This window comes from Zonotrichia albicollis, chromosome 22, assembly GCF_047830755.1.
Source record: "Zonotrichia albicollis isolate bZonAlb1 chromosome 22, bZonAlb1.hap1, whole genome shotgun sequence".
Classification (NCBI taxonomy): Eukaryota; Metazoa; Chordata; class Aves; order Passeriformes; family Passerellidae; genus Zonotrichia; species Zonotrichia albicollis.
The window spans coordinates 8035964-8059710 of record NC_133840.1 but is presented as its reverse complement, the minus strand read 5'-3'; the positions used below and the strand labels follow the sequence as shown (position 1 = coordinate 8059710).

General features: G+C 45.1%; 1 protein-coding gene across 3 annotated transcripts in view; it reads right to left on the bottom strand.

Annotated features, from left to right (window-relative positions):
* CLIP2 (CAP-Gly domain containing linker protein 2) overlaps positions 1-23747 on the bottom strand; it is a 96617-nt gene that overhangs the window by 57887 nt on the left and 14983 nt on the right. For all 3 annotated transcript variants that reach the window (XM_005494192.4, XM_074557238.1, XM_074557239.1), the window contains exon 2: positions 6957-7177. In XM_005494192.4, the coding sequence (XP_005494249.1) occupies positions 6957-7068 (112 nt within the window). In that variant the 5' untranslated portion in view covers positions 7069-7177. The remainder of the gene's footprint in view (positions 1-6956; positions 7178-23747) is intronic.

Here is a 23747-nt window from a genome sequence, read left to right as displayed (position 1 = left end):
CCACCTTTCAGGGAGTTGTACAGAGAGCTCACCAAACTTCACCAATGACACATTTCCAGCAGGATCGCTAATCCAGGCTTGCTGTGTGGATTTAATTGAGGACAGCACTCAGATGGGAGCTGACAATAGCAATCACTCCACGAGGCCTGATGCAAAACAGCAAAACCAAATGTTTGCTAGCAATAATAGCAGCCTCTGGCCCCTTGATGTGGGGTCTCCTCTCTCAATTCACCAGCACACAACACCCCAAGTTAATATAAATCAAGAGGCACAAAGCCTTTGAACAGAGAAGAATTAGGTCCCTATGTCTGTGCCAGTCAATCAGCTGCTCTGGACATTACAATCCTATTTCTTTTGTTGCAGGCAAAACAGTGGTTTAGTGTCTTTAATATTATTTGAGAATTAGAATTAATGGATTGATACAAATTAGGGAGTCTCAGCAGTTTCTTGCAGCTTTATTTAAAAAGCCAGTGATAAGATGCCACCAAACCACCAATAATTACCTGAGAACAACCTCCCCAAGTTCTTTCTTAATACTGAGGCATAAATTCCCAGGAAGGACACCATCCTTCCCTCTGTTTTTTACCACAGAAAATTCTAGAAGCAACAGAAATGGCTTCTTACTGCTATGCACCCAGCCAACTTCACTTTAAAACATCCTGAGAAACAAGAGGGGCTAACAACTGATTTCCAAGTTAATTTACCAAGATGTTGCTGTTAACACTGTGGCAGATAAATAAAAAGGAATGAAGATTTTCCACGGGGAAAATCAGCAAGGCAGTAAATGCACAAGAGAGCCAAGGTGGTGGTGAGATTGAGGCTCCTCCAGCAGAACTGAGGCAGATACACATCAAAAGAGACTTGGCCACAGAACTGCTGAGTGTCACACTAGAAGCAGCCCTCGGAACATAATCACATTTCTAGAAAAGAAATTTTAAAGGAAAAGTTCACCCCCTCAAGCAAACTCAGCCCTGGGGCAGAGCAGTGACTGTTCCCAGCAAGGACCAACCTCAGCCCATCAGCACCCAAACCCCAAATGTAACTAACCCAGCCCAGCCTTATCAAACCCTCATTACAGCATATTTTAGTTTAATTACCCTATGGAGCCAGTCATCCCATTCTCCTTAATGGCCCTGGGAGCGTTCCAGTCTGCTTCACTCTCCTTTTCAGTGAACAAAAGCAACACACAGTGTTTGCAGAAGCAGACACTATGCCAACATGATTAGCCTTGTGCATTTATTCTTCATGAAAAATAATGCATGTACACTTACATGAAAACAGGAAGGCATTGCCAGGCTCCCAGCAATATGCTGTACAGTTTAGCTCTCAAAGCATAATTTTTGGCAATAAAACTAGGTAACTGCTGAAAAACAGTTTTGATATTGTTAGCATGCCTAATATGAAATTCATGTGACAGATATTTGCACTTGCCTATTCAAAAAGACAGAATCCATCTGTAAAACCCAAGGTCTACTCTGGATTCTGACTATATGCACACAAGTCTTACAGAAAACTTAATAAGTTTGGCCTTTTTTTGCCTCCAGCACTGATGTCTCAGTGTTGCCCAGCCCCATCTGCAAATACAAGTATTTGTGTTGTCCTCTGTCTTTTGCTAGATTTTTTTAATTGAACAAGAGATTTAAGAACCATAAACAAACACTAGAGCCAGCTGACAGTCAAATGAAGTATGAAAGGCAAATTTCTGCTCCAACCACGTCACTCTAACAGTTCTCTGAGCAGACAAAACCCACTCTGAAATGTGAATGCTTCTCTTCCCAGCAGCTTTCACCTGTTCCACCAGCTGGGAGGGCTCTGTGGGCCCATTCATCACAGCTTCCATTCCCTTTCCATCTTTTTCCAGGCTTTTCCAGGAGGAGGGTGGGAAAGGAACTGAGACATATGAGAAATCCAAATATTATACTGAGCTCTTTACCCATGACCCACACCTTTAGCACAGAAACCTCTCCTGAATGAGGGGTCAAGAGCAGTGACTTTCTTCACTTGAAACATGGGAAATAAGCCAACACATTTGTGGGAAATGCTCTCCTAAGGCAGCTAGAGATGAATTTTCAGTCTGGTTAAGGAAAATAGTTACTGCAAAGCAGCAGAACTTATTTTTTCCATTGTTTCAGCTTTACAGGAGAGGAGGGAGGGGGATAGCCAGCATGGACATTACTCAAGGCTAATTTCTTCCAGGAGTCCATGTCAGCTGCCAGTTCCCCACTGACTTTCAGAAGAAATGGCAATTTCTGTTCTTTTAAAAAAAGCCCACAACCACAGCAAGCCAGTTTACCTAACCCAGACAAAAGCTCTTATTCCTAAAGGCTCTGTGAAAGCACCAGCTCAGGTAAGGAGACACAAAAACTCTCCACACAGGACATTCCATGAGCAGAGCTGACTCTGAATGTGTTTTCAGGAGAAATAACTCAGATACAGTATGTGTGACAAGCTGGCTCAGTGTGACTACAGCACATTTGGTCTCTGTAGAAACCTCCAGCCATGAACTGTGAAATTCTATAGAATTCACAGCATCTCCCATCTGCACTGACCCTTTTTCTGGTGCATTAGATGTGAGCTGTCAAGAGTACATGGAAATGTTGAAGAGGAATCTCCCTGCCTGGGAAAGGAAGAGAGAAATAAAAGACAGATAAGAGACACTTGAGTTTCTACAAAAGAATATGAACAGGACACTGGGGAAAAGAGAAAGGAGAAATCAAAGCAATTTGTGTATTCCAGAGTAAGAATAAAGGGAAGTGCCTCCACTTGCACCTGTGCAGACAAGGTTGATAAATTCATGGGAGGGGAAGAGGATCAAAGTGTGGAGCTTTTAAAAATTCATTTGCTAATGGCTCTGACATATCTTAGGTACAACTGGAGAACAGGCATCTTCTCTTATCATGCAATCTGAAAGATATCATCTCCTTTTGGGGTCTTTCCCAAGCTCCCAGAGCCAAGGAACATCTCAGAGGCAACAGACTGGGCACTGCTGCAGTTTAATTCTGTGCTTTGTTAGATTTGTGGTTCTCTTCTGCAACTACATGTCAGGATTTTGAGATTTCTATCCTCCAACCAGGTAGCAAATTCATATAGCTGAGTGTTACAGCTCTGTATTTTGTAACCCAAACCACTCTGGTTTTCTTCCATCAAGCTCCAGAAAATGCAGACATCTCCTTTGGCTGACAAAGAGGAAGGTAAGTGCAGAGGCAAGGAGTAAGGCAGCAGTTCAGGGGCATGTAATGAATTTTTGTGGAGTCAGGAAAAGCTTGTCAGCCTCCCAGGGAGCACCTTCAGTGCAGACACAGGTCATGGAGCTCATGGTGTCTGCAGGGCTTCTCAAACACCTCACACACAGACTCCTTCTTACAACTTTAAGACCTCATATAAAATCTAGTGGCCCAGATCTGACTAATTCCAGGAAATGTAATTAAATTAAATCCAGCTTCCACAGCCATCTACCACCAAATTCTCTGGCTGCAGGCATCCCCAAAACTCACATCAGTTCCTGCTATGGCTAAAGTTTCAGTGATGTGGACTGGCTCTGGAATAGATTTAAACCACTTTAACACTAAAAAAGGAGTATTTTCTCTTGTAGTTTTCCCCTACCAAAGGCTGAATCCCATGACTGTGCTGGGGCTGGGCCCCACAGCCAGCAGAGATGCTGCTGCTCTCAGAGAAGGGCACACAGGCAGGACAGCAGGATTTTGGGATATACAATTTGCCTACAGAGAGCAGCAAGAGGCAGCTGCCCAGAGTTTTGGGGATGTGCAGGAGGAAGAGCAGGTGCAGAACAGGCAGGACACAGCTCCTGAGCAGGGCACTGAGAGAAGGTGCCACAGGTAACACCACAGCCCAACCCTGCTGTACACCCAGCCCACGTTGTTTAAATAACCCCACAGTGCTCTGTTCTCACCTTGCAGGAGTGGCTCAGGAATGGCTCAGAATGGCTCAGGAGTGGCTCAGGATGGTTCAGGATGGCTCAGAATGGCTCAGAATGGCTCAGGAATGGCACAGGATGGCTCAGGAGTGGCTCAGGATGGCTCAGGAATGGCTCAGAATGGCTCAGGAGTGGCTCAGGAATGGCTCAGGAATGGCTCAGGAATGGCTCAGGAGTGGCTCAGGATGGCTCAGAATGGCTCAGGATGGCTCAGGATGGCTCAGGATGGCTCAGGAATGGCTCAGGATGGCTCAGGAATGGCTCAGGATGGCTCAGGATGGCTCAGGAGTGGCTCTGGAGTGGCTCTGGAGTGGCTCAGAATGGCTCAGGATGGCTCAGAATGGCTCAGGATGGCTCAGGAATGGCTCAGGATGGCTCAGGAATGGCTCAGGATGGCTCAGGATGGCTCAGGATGGCTCAGAATGGCTCAGGATGGCTCAGAATGGCTCAGGATGGCTCAGGAATGGCTCAGGATGGCTCAGGATGGCTCAGGAATGGCTCAGGAATGGCTCAGGAATGGCTCAGGAATGGCTCAGGAATGGCTCAGGAATGGCTCAGGATGGCTCGGAATGGCTCAGGAATGGCTCAGAATGGCTCAGAATGGCTCAGGAGTGGCTCAGGATGGCTCAGGAATGGCTCAGGAATGGCTCAGGAATGGCTCAGGATGGCTCAGAATGGCTCAGGAATGGCTCAGGAATGGCTCAGGAATGGCTCAGGAATGGCTCAGGATGGCTCAGGATGGCTCAGGCTCAGGAATGGCTCAGGATGGCTCAGGAATGGCTCAGGATGGCTCAGGATGGCTCAGAATGGCTCAGAATGGCTCAGAATGGCTCAGGAATGGCTCAGGAATGGCTCAGGAATGGCTCAGAATGGCTCAGGATGGCTCAGAATGGCTCAGGATGGCTCAGAATGGCTCAGGATGGCTCAGGCTCAGGAATGGCTCAGGATGGCTCAGGAATGGCTCAGGAATGGCTCAGGATGGCTCAGAATGGCTCAGAATGGCTCAGAATGGCTCAGGAATGGCTCAGGAATGGCTCAGGAATGGCTCAGAATGGCTCAGGATGGCTCAGAATGGCTCAGGATGGCTCAGAATGGCTCAGGATGGCTCAGGATGGCTCAGGAATGGCTCAGAATGGCTCAGAATGGCTCAGAATGGCTCAGAATGGCTCAGAATGGCTCAGGATGGCTCAGGAATGGCTCAGGATGGCTCAGAATGGCTCAGAATGGCTCAGAATGGCTCAGAATGGCTCAGGATGGCTCAGGAATGGCTCAGAATGGCTCAGGATGGCTCAGGAATGGCTCAGGATGGCTCAGGAATGGCTCAGGATGGCTCAGGAATGGCTCAGGAATTGCTCAGGAATGGCTCAGGAATGGCTCAGGAATGGCTCAGGAATGGCTCAGGATGGCTCGGAATGGCTCAGGAATGGCTCAGAATGGCTCAGAATGGCTCAGGAGTGGCTCAGGATGGCTCAGGAATGGCTCAGGAATGGCTCAGGAATGGCTCAGGATGGCTCAGAATGGCTCAGGAATGGCTCAGGAATGGCTCAGGAATGGCTCAGGAATGGCTCAGGAATGGCTCAGGATGGCTCAGAATGGCTCAGGATGGCTCAGGCTCAGGAATGGCTCAGGATGGCTCAGGATGGCTCAGGATGGCTCAGGAGTGGCTCAGGAATGGCTCAGGATGGCTCAGGAATGGCTCAGGATGGCTCAGGAGTGGCTCAGGAGTGGCTCAGGAGTGGCTCAGGAGTGGCTCAGGAATGGCTCAGGAATGGCTCAGGAGTGGCTCAGGAATGGCTCAGGATGGCTCAGGAATGGCTCAGGATGGCTCAGGAGTGGCTCAGGAGTGGCTCAGGAGTGGCTCAGGAATGGCTCAGGAATGGCTCCACCATTTCCAAAAGCCTCCTGCACTACCCTGACAGGCAGAGGAGCAGCAGTACACCTGTCACACAGCACCAAACCACCATCACAAGACTTCTCCCCTTCTCCATGCCCCCTTTTTTTTCCAGGAATAAACCTCAGAACTCCTCAAGCAAAGGTCAGAATCCATGTGGAGCCTCCCAGGGCACTTGGCTGCACATCCCCTGGTGGCAGATGGCTGGAGCTGAACAAGGCACAAAGGAACTCCAGCAAACAGGAGCTGCATTCAGCCCAGAGGTTGCCTTGACCCTGCCACTGCCTGACGCTTTCATACCACAAGACACACACCAACTGTGCCTGCTGAGATGCCACTGCAAAGCCTCTGGGGGGAAGAGAGGCCTCAGATCTTTTGCCTCATTTTGGTGTTTTTCATGTGATTAAAATCAACTGAAAGCAACTCCACAACATGCTGCAGTGATAAATCCAGACCAAAGCACCTTGAGAGAGTCACAACAGGGCAGAGACAGCCTTTTTAACAAAGTGAAATGAAAAACATGACATACAAATCTCCCATCTGGAATAATAGATGCACACACTGGAGTTCAGGTTCATTTCTCAATCACAGTGTGGATTTAGTCCAAGATACAAATCCTACAGCATTTACATACAGCCTATAAGAATCACTACATTACCACACTGTGTTACATTTTAAACCCCAAAATCTCCTCTTTGGGCCCCTTCTGCCAAGCTGTAGGATCTGCTCTGACCCTTGGGCCTGTCTGCAAGCAGAGGGTGTTCTTCCATCAAAAGGAACACCTTTGGCCACGCCATTGTTTTACAGTTGTTCAGTAACTGAGGGATCTCAAAGCTTGCTTTCATTTCAATCTCACTTATAGTTTCCATATCCTCAAAATCTTTTGCCAGACAATCATATTTATAAGGCTTTCCTGTTTCATCTTCCCCAACAGCACCCACTCCACAACTTGCCAGTTCTGTGCATCACCTGGGAGAGGGAGCCCATTTATTCACCCTGATACACTTGTTTTAATCCCTCAACCCACACACAGATGGGAATTTCACATCCCACATCACACTGGCTCCACCAGCCCAGTGCCTCCAGGCCAGGCAGTCCCTGGGGAGCTGATGCCCTGCAAGGAGCCCTCACCTTCCTTGGAGCCAGTGGTGGCAGCAGCTGTGCTGGTCCCTGATGCCCGTCCCACAGGGCTGGAGTGCTTCCCAGCCCTGCCTGGGATTTTAAGTCCACTTGGTTTCAGCATGATTCCTCTCTCCTGTAGCTCAGGCTCCGGCTGCCAGTGTCTCCAGAGCTGTCCTGGTGTCACTGCTCAGGCTTCTTGATGGTGAACCTCTTCTTCCATGGTCACACACCTGGGGGAGAAGAGCACAAAGAAATCAGGTTGAGAATGAGCAGGAGAGCGTGGACCAGGCTCCCAAAAAGCAGTGCCCAGCTCTGTTCTCGCAGCCCTAGAGAAGTCAGAACCTTTCATTTCTTCTCCTATAAGAGGGATCATTTCCCTCATCTCCCACCTTCATGTTACTTTGTTTTAAAATCAATCTCAAAGTCCTGGGCCAAAGGTGAAACTTCTCAGAGCCATTAAACAAGAATTTAAAACAGTTTGGGATTTGAGTAATTGAAATGGTTTTGAACTGGTTTTAAATCCTAACACCTCAGTTCAGCCCCTGCCAAGCCTCTGTAGTGCTGTCAGAGCCCTGACAAAAGGCACCAACCTTCATGCACATGCATGCTAAAGCAAATTTTGACCAATATTATCCCCCTTAACTAAAAACACTGTCTGAGAGGTAAAAAGCTTTTCTGATTCTGCTGAATGTTCAGAGCAGCCTCTCCAGACTGGCAGGGGAGGGAAGGATGATGCCAGTGTCAGGAAGGATGATGCCAGTGTCTGAGATGGGGTTTTCAGCTCCTTTCCTTAAAGACAAATCCAAAAACTTATCACAGAAAAAAAAAAAAGGAATTTGACCCTATGGATTTACGAGAAAATTTGAAAAAAAAAAAAACCAAACCCCCAAATTTCCTGAAATTTAAGCATAACTCTACCAACTATTTATTAGTGAAGTCACAACCCTTCCTTATGTCATTCCCTTCCCTGAAGGCAAATGGAATAAAACCTCCAAATTCCTTGCAAGGATGTTGCATCAGCAAGCACATTTTATGACAAGAAAGGAAAAATAAATGAAATGACTAAGTTGTTAAAAGAAAAAAAAAAAGCAGTAACATTCCTAATGGATAAAGAAAAATAATTTAAAAAATTGAGCCTATCAGCCAAAAGGAATCTTGAGGCTGGGAGTCAGCAGGCTAGAATGTGGAGGAAAAAAGGTGGCAGCAGAGTAAATCAGTGATAATGCCAACCTAACAGCAAGGAGAGCAATCCAAGGAGCAGCCAGAAACTGGGGACACTTTCCTGGGCAAAGGAAAGAGGCAGCACCCCTGAGAATCAAGGATTTACAGATGCTGCAAGGAGGAATTGCAATAATGGGATGGGAAATGATTGAGGCATGAGTAAGGACTTGAACAGAGGCTGGGTCAGAGCGAGCAGAGGGCTGGCAGGGCTCCAGGAAAAGCTGCAGGCAGACACAGAGGAGGGAAAACCACAAGGAGAATTCCAAAGCTGTATTCCTGAGGGCTCACAAATATCTAAAACACCAAAGTGCAGCAAGAGTCAGTCATCCCACATCAGCTTAAAGAGACAGAGAAAGGAGGGATCAGCAGAGACACCCTGGGGAGGAAGCCTGAGCAAAAACCTGAGGGATCAAAGCCTTTTCCCCATGTGCCCACCAAGGTGTTCAATAGCTGGGCTGGGTTCAGACACCTGCAGATATTCAGGGCTGGATGCTCCAATCACATCACCCACAGCACGAATAACAGACAAGAGCAAAAAACTTTTAAGGAAAAGAAAACCCAGAAAAACCTCTGCTGCCTTTCTGCAGCAGAGCTGGTGGGAACAGCTCAGAGCTGGACAGGAGGCTGCAGCCTCCAGCTCTGTTTAGCATAAAACAGGGAGACAAGGAACTGAATCTGGAGGTGAGAAACATTGACCAGGCAGGTTCCTGTTATCTGCCAGGCCATCAGATGTGGCATCTCCCACCCACTCCATCTCACAGTGCACATTTTGCCCAGAGCTGGCTTTGATTTTACAGACAAACTGGATTTCTAACTCTCCTGCTGGCAGGTGATGTGCTCTACCTAGAGATCTCCATCCACCCCCTCCAGCCTGAGAGTTTGCTCTCTCCACAACACGACTTACTCCTGAATTCACTCATTTTTTGGTCCTACATTTTGGTTACAAGGTTGGATGGTGTACTCAGGATTATGCAACCTGGGGCTGCTGGTGCTTCCACACAGCTGGCTGAATTAACCAGGAATTTGGAAAAGAAGATAAAAAGACACAGGGAAGGAAAAAACAGCAGTAGAGAAGAATTTAAGTAGGAAAAGGTGCCAGAAGAATAAAAGGTTCTACAGTTTTTTAGTCTTCTGTTAGAGAGCATCTATGGATCCTCAACTTTGCAGCCAGAACCATATAAACTTTAGGGAAGAGTGAATTTAGTGCGTTCCTCTATATTTAGTGTGTTCCTCAATTTTGCTGCTCATCTTTGTGCAAACAGGAACTTCAGTTCATCCTCTCTCCACATCTCATTATCCCTAAAGATCAGCTGTCGCCTCCCATCACAGGATATTGTGATTTTCTGCTTTTTCTCAGGACAACTGGATATTTTTACACTGGGGAGAGAAACAACAGGAAGTGTATTCCCACCACATAAATATTTCTGCCAGGAATCTTTACACAAACACATTTGCTTTCAACACACTGATGTTAGAACCAAATGAACTCCACAGGCTGCTAATCATGCTCCCCTTGGAACACACAGATGCTTTTATCCTGAAATACAGCCAGTTTGTGAAAAACACCAATCACTTGGTTTTAAAATTTTAAAAAGTTTAATAGTAATAAAATGGTTATAAAAAGAGTAATAAAATTAGAGTAATAAAAATTTGGGCAATTTGGATTAGGACAATATAAGACAATTAAAAAAAAAGAGTTATGGACAGTCTGGGTACCTTTTTCTGGGCAAAATAAGCTCAAAAAAAGGACACACATTAACAGTGGATTAACCCTTAAAATCAACAGCCTGTTGCATATTCATACTCATACAAGATGCATAAATTCCATTAAAACACAGGATTCTGTCTGGTGAGTATCAGCTGCTTCCTATGAATCCTGACAGAGTCTTCAGGGCTGAGCAAGGTGGGAAGAGGTTGGCTTCTTCTGATATTGAAGCAATAAATTCTCTTTCTCTGAAAGACTGAGGTGTCCTGTGGCTGCTATCTCAATGAGAATACCTCATTCTTCTCTTTAAAAAGTATCTTACACAGCATAGTTTCTATTTTACCACTAAGTTATAACCTAAAACTATATTTAACACATTATTTAAGACAATTAATACAGCATCACTTTCTAACATAACACATATAATATTCATTTTAATATTTGCCAAAAGCCAATCATAAAATATGCATTTTTTCACACAGTTCATGGCCATGCTCACAGGGGTCAGAGATTCAAAACCTTCTCCAATGCCACTCGGAGCCAGGGCAGATGCCCTGCCTGCCTGTGCCACAGCCAGGGCCAGCTGCCTCAGCACATCCTGCACATTCATCACCACACGGGGAAATAAAGATGAAGTGGAGTAAATTTTACTATAAATGCAGTTTGTCAGTGCTACACAGATAAAAATAAATGTCTGGGATGCTTTTAAAGAAGTCTGAGCGTGCTGCTAGGGACAGATACTCCTTCTCTGTCACCAGCTTCTCCCCCACTTCAACACAAATATACATGAGCTAATTTTTAGGAAGCTCTGAACAGTGAGCTCTTCCAAATGACACCATTAGGTCATCTTCACCACCCAGAGCACTGCTGCCTGAGCCATCCTAGTCCCACATTAGTTCCTGGCCAAGTGATGCAGCTTTTATGCTGCAGAAATATCCTTGGCCTGGGACACAGGCCAGGCTCTCCACAGGGCACTGCCCTGCTCCATTAGAGATAACAACCAGCTCTGAGCTCCCATACAGAACCCTCAGCTTCCCAACAGGCTCTATTAGAGCCCTCCTGAAAAACCTATTTCCAGCCCTTCCAAAAAATCTGCTTCCAGCAGCAGAGGCTGAACACAGGCAGATATGTGGTATAAGAAACACATGAACCATCCCTCTTCCCTGGTACTGAAATCAGCCAGAATAGCCTTTAAGCTTCATCCAGAAACTTAAGGGGAATAGAAAATTTCTGTTCTTTATGTGATTTATCATTCATGTATTCCACCCCATTTACCTGCACAAGCTGCACACTTTGCCTTCCTGCAAAATCTCATGGAAATGTGACTTTCTTCTGATACACTGTAAAGAAAACCCCATCTGCTCCTATTCTCTGTGTTATTTATCATTCCCACTCCCCATATTACCTGCACAAATTGTACACTTTGCCTTCCTGCAAAACTTCATGGAAATGTGACTTTCTCCTGATACACTGTAAAGAAAACCCCATCTGCTTCTCTGGATATTCCAGTGCAACCAGCTCTGCTTATTTTGTTTGTATTTCTTTTACAAAATATGACAGACAACAAGCATTTTCTAGATCTCTTCTAGATTCTTCCAGCAGTGTTTCCATACCAGGATGAATGGTTCTGTCTGTTCCCACAACCAAGAAAAGCATCCCAGGAATGCACAACACGAACCCCGGCTTCAAACAACCAAAATATTCCCTTCCCCATCTTTCCACCAGAAAAGGGGACAGCTGAATGTCAGTCACATCAGCTCAGATTCAGAAAGGGGAATTGTCTGGGGGTGATTTTATGATGATATTTTATTTACTCATATCTGCTTTATGCCCAGAATGTTGGGGGTATTTTTAAGAGGAGCCATGGCAGGGTCTCAGCCTGGGATCGCTCCGTTCAATTGCTCTCTCCAGTGTGTTCTGGGGGGTGTGGGCTGGGGAACGGTCTTGGGGTGACTTTATGATGATACTTTATATACTTGTTAAAAATAGGTTAGAAACTGTTGTAAAATAGTCAATAATTGTTAAGCATGTACTGTTAGTTTGGTTGTTGTATTGTAAAAGGGGTTAAAAGGGCAGTTATAAGAAATCTGGTACCCAAGGTACCGTAACACACCTCAGTAAAGTGCAGCATGAGCCAACCTGGACAGAACTGTCATGGCCAATCAAGTACCTTAAACCTTCATGCAAAAGAAGGATCCAAACAGAAACCAATCCAAAGGGACAAAAAACAGGATGAAAAGGGGCATCTGACCCAGTGAATCTGTCCAGCTCCACCTGGGACATCAGGGCCATCATCGGCACTGCAGCATCCTCAGCAGGAACGCTCCTACTCAGCCCAGGCCCCCTTGCTTTAGCCCTTTCTTTTATTAGAATAAATGCTGAAATCACTTTAGTACTGGGAGTCTGGTCTCATTTTTCCCATACTCATCTGCTTTACGCCCAGAATTTTGGTGGCATCTTTAAGAGGATCTGGGGCAGGCTCACAGCCTGGGACCCACTCTGTTCAATCTTATTCCAGTGAGCTCCAGGGATGCTGCCTTGTTCTTCTTGTTGGATTGGGGTTTTTGCTAGCTTGAAGCAAGAGTTTTCTTCTCTTTCCTTCCCCTATCCTGCAGGCTGTACCAGGAATCCTCCTTTTTGGTTTTTTGTTCCTTTGATCTCTTTCTGCCTTGGCTTGTAGGAGCAGCGGGGCTGCCCTGAACTGGAGACCTCGGAGGAGCTGAGCCACCAAGAGAAAAGGCATGAAACCCACCAACAGGGCACTGAACCCACCAACAGGGCATGAAACCCACCAACAGGGCATTGAACCCACCAACAGGGCACTGAACCCACCCACGGGGCATTGAACCCACCAACAGGGCACTGAACCCACCCACGGGGCATGAAACCCACAACTTCAGCTGCTGTGAGGAAATTCAGCAGCTTTCTCATCTGCTCTGCTCCAGGCTGAGCTCCTCTTCCCTGCCACAGACAAAGGGACCCATCCCCATTACCCAGGCCATGTGTCAGCACTCACTGTCCTTTTCTTCCCTGGGCATTTTTGGCTTTTTTTGTTCCTTTTTTGAGGGTTTTTTCCCACTAGTATCAATTTCTATCAGTGGCAGAAGGATGTTGCTGAAGCCCTTTTCTCTTTAAAGGAAACACTCATTCCAGAGCATAATCCTCTGAAATTTGTCTCCAAAATTGAGATGGGAACTGTTCTCAACTAAGTACAGATGTACAGCCAAGAGATACCTTTCACCAGGAGCAATATATATGTATATACCTGGACAGCACCATGGATAATTACGTGAGAGCAGCACACATTCAAAACAAACAACTGGAGGTGCTCAGAGTCAATTATTTCCTAATTGATATAATAAATAATTATATTATGTATTATATCAATTTATTGAGATAATAAACAATATATAAGTTATTTAATATAGAATAATATATTATATAGTATATTTATATAGGATATTTATATAGTATTCATAATTTATATAATTGAATAATTTCATAATAACACAAATCAAGGACTGGAAGAAAAAATCTTTGTCCATACAGCTTATCCACAGACAGCTTCTGTGTTTCATCCATCCCTGTTACCCTGAGGAAGGCACAGCACTACTTGCCAGGTGGAATAACACCTACTCAGGACAGCAAAAAGTTACAAACAGACACCCAGACCCAGCACACTCCCCAGAGGAAAGCCCTCATGGGTTTTATAAGGATTTATACAAAATAAGGGATTTTTTTATAAGGGATTTATAAGGTTTTATACAAAATAAGGATCTCCTCACCTCACAACAACTGCAAGACACATGAACATGGTTCCAGACACCAGACTGAGCTGGCCTGAATCCCATCCTGTGCCTGATGCTTCCTTCTGGCTGGGTCAGGGTGGAAGAAGTGTTTACCCAGCATGACACCCTGGGCAAGGCCTGGGGATTTCACTGCAAGAGCAGATCCATGTGGAATTCCAGCCAGATGTATCTGAATATTGCTCCAACAGTTTGGTCTACATTGAGGTTTCTAATTTTCTGGATTTGAAAATTCACATGTAAGAAATTAAATTTGAATTTTTCAGTCAGAGATGCACAGACCTTTTCAGGGATGGGGCCCATAGGGAAAAAAGGTAAAGAACAGCATTTAATTATCAGACTGAGGGAAATCAACGTTATCATGTTGTCTGAAAGATTAATGATAACAACAACGCAGAGAAGTGGGACAACACTTTTTTAAAAATAATTTTGACTTATGCAAATAATCAGTGACTTCAAAGACAACTATTTGAATAGGGAAAGGTTAACAAAAGAAAGTACCTAAGACAACTTTTTGAGAATCAGTTCCTTGTGCCATTATTTAAACACTATTCCATCTTTCCTCATGTTCATGCTATAGATAAGGAACACCAGGGTTTGGGATGTAGCACATTTGCAAGTGGAACTTCAGCCCTTTTCAGGGCTATCATGGCTCAATCTACACAAAGACTCTGGCATCAGCCTCCAAGAGATTTCAGGGTTTCATCCTCTGATCTCTGATTCTCTCACAATCACTGGGTTTCATCCCCTGACTTCTGTCAGAGCCTCTGAGTGAGAGCAAACCCACCTGAGAACAGTCCTGGAGCCACCCCTGCTCTGAACCAAACACCACCACTGAGGGCAGAAACCTTCAGTTGAACACTGAAAATGTTCAAAACAGGAGGTGAAGCTCAGCATCTCCCTGAAAACAAAATGCTAGAGAAGAATCTGATCCCCTGATCACTGGAGTATAAGCACACAGCATAAAGGCAAAAAGCTTTCAGAGCCAAATCTGGTGCTCTTTTATTAGGCCTTATAAAAAACCTTTACTGGCCTAAAGACACTGATTTTTTAAAAAGTTATTTTATGTCTTCTTTCTGAGCATTTGGTTGCATCCACTCCATATTTCCAAGCCTTTCTGCACCTTCCCCACCCCCAGCAAAATGAGATTTTCAGGCAGCAAAGCTCAATCTCCTGGAGTTCTTCCTCCTAGATATTTTACTGCCAATGTCCCATGCCAGGGACAGGAGCAAATAAAGATTTGGTGGCCCAAGCTCCCAACCTCACAACACTGACCATGCTGCAAGGGTGGGGTAGGGACTTCAACAACAGAATTTTGCCTTGAAATCCAAATCCAAGGGCCAGACTTGTGTGAAAGGGCCAGGAAATGAATCCCATCAGAGACAGGATATGATAACGCCAAACTGCAGCTTTGCTGAGAGAGACAGAGATTATGCTGAGAAGAAAAGGCCATTTTATCTTTTAATTCCTTAAGATGCTCCATCCCATCCAAGGTAATTGTGCCATTCCCTTCTCACTTCTCTGATTAGTTACTCCTGACAAGCCAGCAGAAACCCATTTCTGAAGCACGTGGCAGATTAGGAGTAAATCCTTGCACTTAACTCAAGTATAGAGGAAATTATAGAGGAAATGAGAGACTCATTTTTAATTAAGGTCAGATTCCTCTCCCAAGAAAACCTTCCCTTCTCCCATAGAGGGAATGGAGACAGAGCACTGCAGGAATGAAAAGTGTGAAAAACACATATTTTATGATTGGCTTTTTGCAAATATTAACATTAATATTATATGTGTTATGTTAGAAAGTGATGCTGTATTAATTTTCTTAAGTAGTTAAATATAGTTTTAGGTTATAACATAAGGTTAAAATAGAAACTCTGCTATGTAAGATACTTTTTTTTAAAAAGAGGAACAAGGTACTCCCACCAACACAGCAGCCACAGGACACCTAAATCTTTCAGAGAATTTATTGCTGCATTATCACAAGAAATAAACTTCTTCCTGCCTTGCTCAGCCCTGAAGACACCGTCAGGATTCAGAGGAAGAAGCTGACACTGACCAGACAGAATCCTGTGTTTGAGTGGAATTTGTGCATCATGGATGTGGTGTGTGAATATGCAACAGGCTGTTGCTTTTAAGGGTTAATCCTCTGTTAAAGGGTGTCCTTTTTTTGGGCTTACATTGTCTGAAAAAGGTACCTGGACTGTCCATTACTCTTTGTTTTTATTGTCTGCATATTGTCCTAATCCTAATAGTCCAAATTATTATTACTCTAATTATATTTTATAACCATTTTATTACTATTAAACTCTTAAAATTTTAAAAACGTGATTGGCATTTTGCACAAAAGGAGCATACTGCTCACAGTTATATGTAGTGAAAATCAGGGAATTCTGTCATCCATCAGGTTTTTTCTTCTTGCAGTTGGAGAATTCAAATGGGTTTTCAGCCATAAAGCTCAGTTGTCACTACATAATTTCCCTGACAAGTGTGAAGTGTTGTTAACCTCTAGAGAAGGTGTGTTTAGTCTTCTTGCTCACTCAAATTTTGTAAAAATTAGCACAGAATGCCAAGAGAAAGCCTAGAGGAGTTTTAAATAAAAGCTCAGGTATTTTTAAAACTAATTCTAACCTCTCTGATAGACCAAACATCCTGTGATTTACTTCTAAAATGAGATTTTTTTAAAGGAACAATATGCAAAACCCTCCTATTGCACTCTAAAAACCACAGTGCAGATCCTAAGGCAAAGTGCAGAGAGAAGAAGCCAAAGTACATTGAAGGAAGTAATGACATAACCTGTGGAGCAATTTATGGGCTGGATGAGCTTGTGCTCCTCACACTGGCAGAAAGCCTCCTGAGGACTGATACAGCAGATAGCAACAGTTCTGTGCTAATTACAGAGCACAACTATCTCTGATTTGTGGGAAAATTCCTGGACATGCTGTTGGTTCTGCATGAGTTTCTGCTCCCTGAGTTCATCCCTGGGGTCAGGGGACAGTGTCCCTGCAGAGATTCATTAGGGCACGACACCAAAGCTGCAGGAAGGGAACAGAATGTGCGCAGAGGTTCCACAACTGCTGTCCTGCAGGTCAGCCCAGACTTGATTTATCACCACTCTGTTCCATTACAGAAGGAGGCTTTGATAAAATCCAAGTTCCTTACTCACAGAAAGTCTTATTTGTCAAAAGCAGCATCTGGAAGAGAAACATGAGGAGAGCAAGCCAAGTGCAGGAGACACAATGATACATGACATATATATTCCATTGTAATGGCTTGGCATTTGTCTGCTGGAGAAACAATTTCTTTAATTAAAAATGAGCTATACAACAACCCAGCCATGCTATGCTGTGCAGAGCTGCAGAAGGATCTGAACTTTTGGAATTTCTTCACTTTTGACTGCACTAAAGTTCACTCTGGCACTTTATCTGTTACTGGAGTTCAGATTAATACATATCTTTTAATTTGTGCATTTCTATAATCTAACCTCTGTCCTGAACTTTAACTATGAAACAAAACCAGGACCTGCGTGCCTTCTGCCCTGATTTTCCCCCCTTTTACAAGGCAGGCTCTGCAGGCCAGCCTGTCTGATGGCACTGCAGCTGCACCACTTTAAACTTGCAGATGATTTGGTTAATAAAACTAGGATGCAACAAGTTCCTGGTGTACCTTGGGACACACTGGGCTTGCCCCTACACTCCTCTCTGCTCCACTAATGCTGCCCAGTGCCCGCACACACCCTCGAGTGCACCAGGAAAAGGCACCATGCTAATGCAATCCTTTTTGTGATGGAGACCTGGTCATCCCAGGATGAAACAGAAACTTGTACTGGGCCCCTGCAGGTGTAACATCTACTGCAGAACCTCCTCAGAACTACCCCAGTGCAAACACCAAGGGAAACCCGGCCCTGCCAAAGCTTTCTACAAGCTGCCAAAAGCTCAGGCAGGGATGCAGGACAGGAAAACACAACCCTGCTCCTTTCCATGAGTTCTGAAACCACTGGGTGAGATACTTCATTCCAGTTTCAGCTTTGCTGCCCAGGAGTTGCCAGTCCCAGTTTACCCAAGCCAACCTTCTGCCCACCTGTGCCCTTTGCACAGCTCTGGCCCTCTCCCACTGTGCCCAGCTGCCAGGAGAGCTCTGCCCTTGCTCTGCCTTCTCTGTGCCCTGTGAGCAGGCAGTGCTCTCCTTTGAGGAGTCCTGGGGTATGAGACTCACCAGTTCTGGCTCATCTCAGCTGACTTCTCCAAGCCTCCTCACTTGAGCTCAGTCTGTCCTAGACATGGGCAACCCAAAGTGCAGGCTGCATCCCAGGCAACCTCACCAGGCCAGGGACAAACTTTATGCCAAATACCATGAGCTGACAGAATCTCATTCCTTCAAAAAAGAAACTGCTCGCAGAAGTTTAAAGAATAATTAACCACCTTCACATTCTGGGTGTTAAGATACAACAGCAGGGAAGCTAAAAAGTAAATACAGACTATGGTGGAAGCAGTTGGGTTGGAAGGACCTCTAAAGATGCAACCTCCAATGACCCACAGCTAAGATCCAGCACTGACAGCCAGGACTCCTGCTTCCCTCTGCCACAGGGGTCACTGAGGTCCTGGCTGCACGCAGAGGGATGGTGACAGTGCCACTCTGAGGGGGCAGAGCAGGGGGTTACACCACTGGTACCACATCCTGAAAGAGCTGAGGTCACCAAACCCCCTCTCCCTGTGGGACACCAAGTGCAAACCCCATTCCATCCCCACACAAGCATCCTGCTTGCTGTGCTGATGGCACAGAGCAGTGTTGGACACAGCTGTTCCCAGCAGCACCCTCCTCCTCCTCCCTGCTGATTCACCAGCCCAAACTCAGCCTTCCATTTCAGCAATGACCTCTGGGCTGTGTGCATTAATTGCTGCTTTCTCTACAAACACTGCTAACCCTCGCTGCCATATCCACACAGCTCCCACCACAACCAGTGGTGCAGACAACAAGAACAGTAATCTGGAGAGTTTGCTTTCAGCTAATCATGGAGTTTCTTAATTTGCCACCTGTACCCTCACTCATGTCACACACTTCTCACACAACAGGAGTTTGGACAGCTCATGGACCTTCAAGTACAAGAAGGAACACATCTCATTCAAATTCCACCCCTATCATATTCAAATCACATCCCTATCAATGACCAAAATCATTGTTTTGGCAAGTTATAATACTGACAGATAGGATCCAGTTTGATATGTTATCTCCTCCTGCCACACAGATCCTTTTTCCCCACACCCTGCCTTGCAAATGCCAATGTTTACTGTGGATTGCACCTCATGGAGAGAGGCCAGATCCCAGCTCAGCCTCTGGGCACTGAGCAGCACAGGATGGCTCCCTAGGATGAAATGCATGGGGAGTTGGGATTGCAGTTTCTAGGGAGGGAGAAGATAAATCCCCACCCCGTGCAGTCAGACTGCACAGCAGGTGTGCAGACCCACATGCCCACCCCACAGGACCTGCTGGGCTGGCAGGAACAGGAGATGTTGCCACACCTGGGCCAGGCTGTCAGTGCCAGCCTCCTCCCACAGCAGCAGAGAGGCAGCAGGAGCTGGGGTAATGCTCAGCCTGGTTTCTGTCAGCAGCTCTGTCCAGACACTGCCATGCCATTGAGGAGCACACACAGCAGTCTGCGATGTGTAGATGCCAACAGCCAAAAGGAAAGGATCTGCATAGACAGATCAGTGCTAAAAATGAGATTTAATTGTTCATATCTCTGGAGTGAAGAGCCTGCACTCAGCCTGCAAGCAGGTGGGCAGGACAGATGGAGCAGCCCACCCTACTCCTGGAGTACCACAGCATTACCTGTTCCAGCTGGAGCTTCAGAGTCACCACGTGGCCCTGGCTGCTCCCTCACTTCTCACAAAAACAGGCTGCTTCTGTTCCACTAGTGCAGGCAAAGCCACAATCATGATTTGTACAGAGATCAGATATAATCTCATCTAGCCAAGCAAGCACAGTGCCCTTACAACAGCAGCCTCCCTACATCACAATGCAGAGCAGTGGCACAACATCTCTAACTCAAACTGGTCATGTTTCCACCAAAAAGCAAGAGCAAAAAATGAATTGTCACTTGTAACAATGGCAATCAAAGCTGCTGGCACCCTAAGGCACAGTGCATCACAGCACTCCATAAACCTGAATCATGTGATCACCAAAAAGCACCATCTGACTTGGACATTTCCATGTCAGTGTGCTGGGAGTGCTCCTACACCTTCCCAGCACACAGCCAATGTGCTTTGGGGAGATTCAGAATTAAAAAAGAAATTGTGCTTGCAGATGCTTCAGAGATATCAAGATTAAGCTTGCAGGAGGCATTGATATTGCCAGTATTTACTAGAAATATACATAAATATATGTACACATATAAACAAAGTTTTCCTATGGATGAGACTCAGCAAGTTCAAAAAGCTACTAGAGGGGCCCCAGTAAAAGGCCACATAAACAGATAAAAGTTGAACAATGAAAGGGAAAACATCCTTCCTGCAACAGGCATCCTCGGTCTCAGCAGCATTTCCACACAAACCTGCATTTTTGTGCCATCATTAAATCTCCATTAGGGATGGCTGGTGAATCAGCTCAACATGCCAAACTTACCAGCTGGGAAACAAGAGTCCAGAGGGGAAAAAAAAAAAAAAGAAAAAATAAAAAGGCACTTATGCAAGGTTGCAGACTGACCTGCTCCAATTTGCATAGTAAGGATTTCAGTTATAAAACAAATAGCTAAATGTTAAATCTAGCCAAGGAGGAGGCTTGATTCAGCAGGGCCAGCTTCATGCTGATGGGAGCCACAGAGGCAGCACAGGACACGATATAAACAACAAATATGAGGCTACAAAGCTCATTAAACACAACTGGAGAGGCCTCTTTTTGTAGGGAGGTTTGTTCTGCAGCCAGGACAGCCCCTGCAGCCAGGGGAGGCACTTGCAGGTCATCAGTGTGAGTGTCCACAAAGGATGGGAAATGCTGTTGGTTCCAGCAGGCAGCTGCTTTTTGTGCCTGCCAGGCTGCTGAAGGGTTCCCAGTACCAATTACAGGACACAGAAGTGTCAGAGCACGATGCAACAGGGAAATAGGGGGGGAATATGCCAAAGGAAGAAAAAGAACAGATCAGCCAGAGAAATCCTTTGTCAGTGAGTGGTGCCTCAGGCTGGAAACCTCCCCTGCCCCAGCAGAGGATGTGCTGCAAGAAGTTCGTGCTGCAAAAGAAATTGCGTTGCTTTTTGTCAGTGAAACACTTTGTCTTTTGTACAGAAACAGGCAGATAGGCAAAGTGACAATGACAACAACAAAACAAAGGGGAAAACACGACAGAAAACACTTCACACTGAGCCAGACTGCCCAGAGAGGCTGTGCAAATTCCTGCATTGCTATGTCATTCTTTGAAATATAAAAATCTTCAAACCTCTGCCTTGAATGACAGGTGAAGACAGATCCAATCTGGAACAGACAGATGGATCAGATGATTTCTTGAAGTTTCTGTGAAATCTTCCCAGTGTAACCAATATCCACGTGGTCTTTACTACACTATGCAAGTTATTCAGTAAAATAAAATAGAATTAATTTCGACCAAGAGCTCTGGAAAAGGGAATACAATTTCATTTGCATTGCCTTTTTAAAGGAAGCATGTGTGAAAGCACAGGAAAGGGATTTATAAGGAGCAGAAAGGGATTTAAAAGTTCCAACATCCACATACCCAACATCCCCAGAGCATTTCATTCACAAACCTCAAAGGAGGTCAGAATTACAACACCCTTTTTTGGACCTGGGAGAAACAGATAGCAAGAAATTCTTTTTCTCAAGACTTCTGAAAAAACAGTGGCAGAGATGGCACCACTATCTCCCTGAATATCTAACCCATCAAAGCACTTGGGAAGTCCTTCTGAAGTGTTTATTCTGTAGACACAAAGTATAAATATTTTCAAAAATAATCATTCGGCTTTCATAGGCACAAATGGAATTATCAAGGGAATCAACAGCAGAACTCAGAACATAAATTCTCAAAATAAACCAAAGTTTAGATTCCCTTTGTGCTTCAGCAAACTGGGATGAGGAGATAGAGACTCCATGACAGGCTCAGAAACTGCAACATGGAATTTTGCCAGTCTGTGCCACATTCCTCTGCAACTATGCAGGTGATTAAACATTAGCTCAATACAATAAATAACTGAAATGAAAATATCACTTAATTTCAGTGCCTGTTCAAGTCAGCATCACATTTAATTCCATCATTCTGAAGCAAAAAAAAAAAAAAAAAAGGCAACAAAAATATGAAAAAGTTGGCTTTATTTTTTCACACATCTTACTTTGCTTATGCTGCATCTGAGCCAGCCATGGCTGTTTTATAGACACAGTTTCACTTATTTAGAATGGGATAATAAAAACTGTGCCGGTGTATGGGAATGATTTCCAGAAAGCCCGATGCAGAAACATTGTAGTTTGCTGTAGGTTTTGTTTAAAAGGGGTTTCTACACGAACTTTTTTTCAGGAATAGCAGAAAGCATCAGCCACATGCACAGAAGTCATTTTTCCACAACAAGAGCTACTGCACAACCACATAACAGCAAGAAATGAAATGCAGCTATGAGGGAAGTGCATTTGCTTTGTGCTGCTCAGAGCACACAGGCTGCTCTCAGCAGAGCAGGGAAAGGCTCCAAGAGCACGGGGGTGCTGCAGAAAGAGACTTTGTGCAGTGGCACACTGAGAATTCTGTGTGTCCCCATCAGTGTCAGCCACGTGGGGTGAGACAGGGAGGACCCACATGGAGAAAACAGGACACAAAAAAGCCCAATTCCTTACTCTAACCTGGAATTCTGGAGTGAGCATGGACTGTTCAGCATTATTCAGCAACTTAAAGTGGTTGTTTAATAAAACTGACCAGTAAAACAAAGGCCAAGTCATGCTGGAGTCTGACACACCAGGACTATCACCAAGGTGCTCTCCCTAGCCAACAACACCTGAAATTCCACCATAAACACCCCAAGAACAGTGATAAAGGAGTAACAGCCAGAGACTGATTACTGGGGGCATGAAGTCAGCAAAAGAGGAAAAAGTAGTGCTCTCAACCCATGTCAGCAACTTCCTTGGTCATTCTTGAGCCCTTGGGAGATGGGGAGGAAAAGAGCCACAAGGTATTTATAAAAGGCATCCATGAAAAAATAGATCTCTCCATAAATATCTGTAGATATCTCTATAGATAAGTGCACACCAGTGTCTAGCACAGGCTGGCAACAAGTCACATCCAGGTCTAGCTACCCAAACCTGGCCTTTCCCAGAGCTTTAAAAGTATCTAATCTTGCCATGCATTGCACTCTCTGCAAAGTGGTACCAACACCAGGTACCAGGGGTATGGAACTCACCTTTTATATTGTCTCCTGTCCTCACCAGAATTATAAAACACCCCCTCAAAAAAGAAAAAAAATCATTTCCCCAGGTTTCATGGACAGAGGTAGCATTTTGATCAATAAACCAAACAGCCTCAATCAGGAGGTAGAAGACACACCTTGACCCATTTTAACCACCCAATAACACAACAAAGAATCGACCTGGATGTCCTTACAGAGCCACATCCCTTGGTACCAGAAGCCCCCTCTGGGTTCTCCATCACTTCTTCTGCCAAACCAAAAAGCACAAGTGGGGATAAAGAGGAAACACACCAAGAACTGCTCCTTGCTTGTAGATTATGGCAGCCTGCAAAGCTAGAGGAGCCCATACCAACCTTGGCCTCAGCAGATAATCCCATCCATACTGATTCCAAGAGCATCTCCTGCAAAAAACCACAGGTTTTTTGAGGTTTCCCTTAAGTGAAGGCAGCCCCACATCTCTGCTCCTGAGATGACAGACAGGCTCCAGCACAGCTTCTCCCTGCTGTGCTGCAGGGCCTGGTGCTAATGTTGTCACTTGTGCCGTGTCTCAGAGCTGAGCCTTTGAAGTCCTGCACTCCCAGAGATTTCTGGTAGGCAGTGACAACTTTCGTGAGAACACAGCTGTTTGATGCTGACTCCCTCCTTCCTAATCCCTGGCAAGCTCTAACAGCAGGCAGGTAAT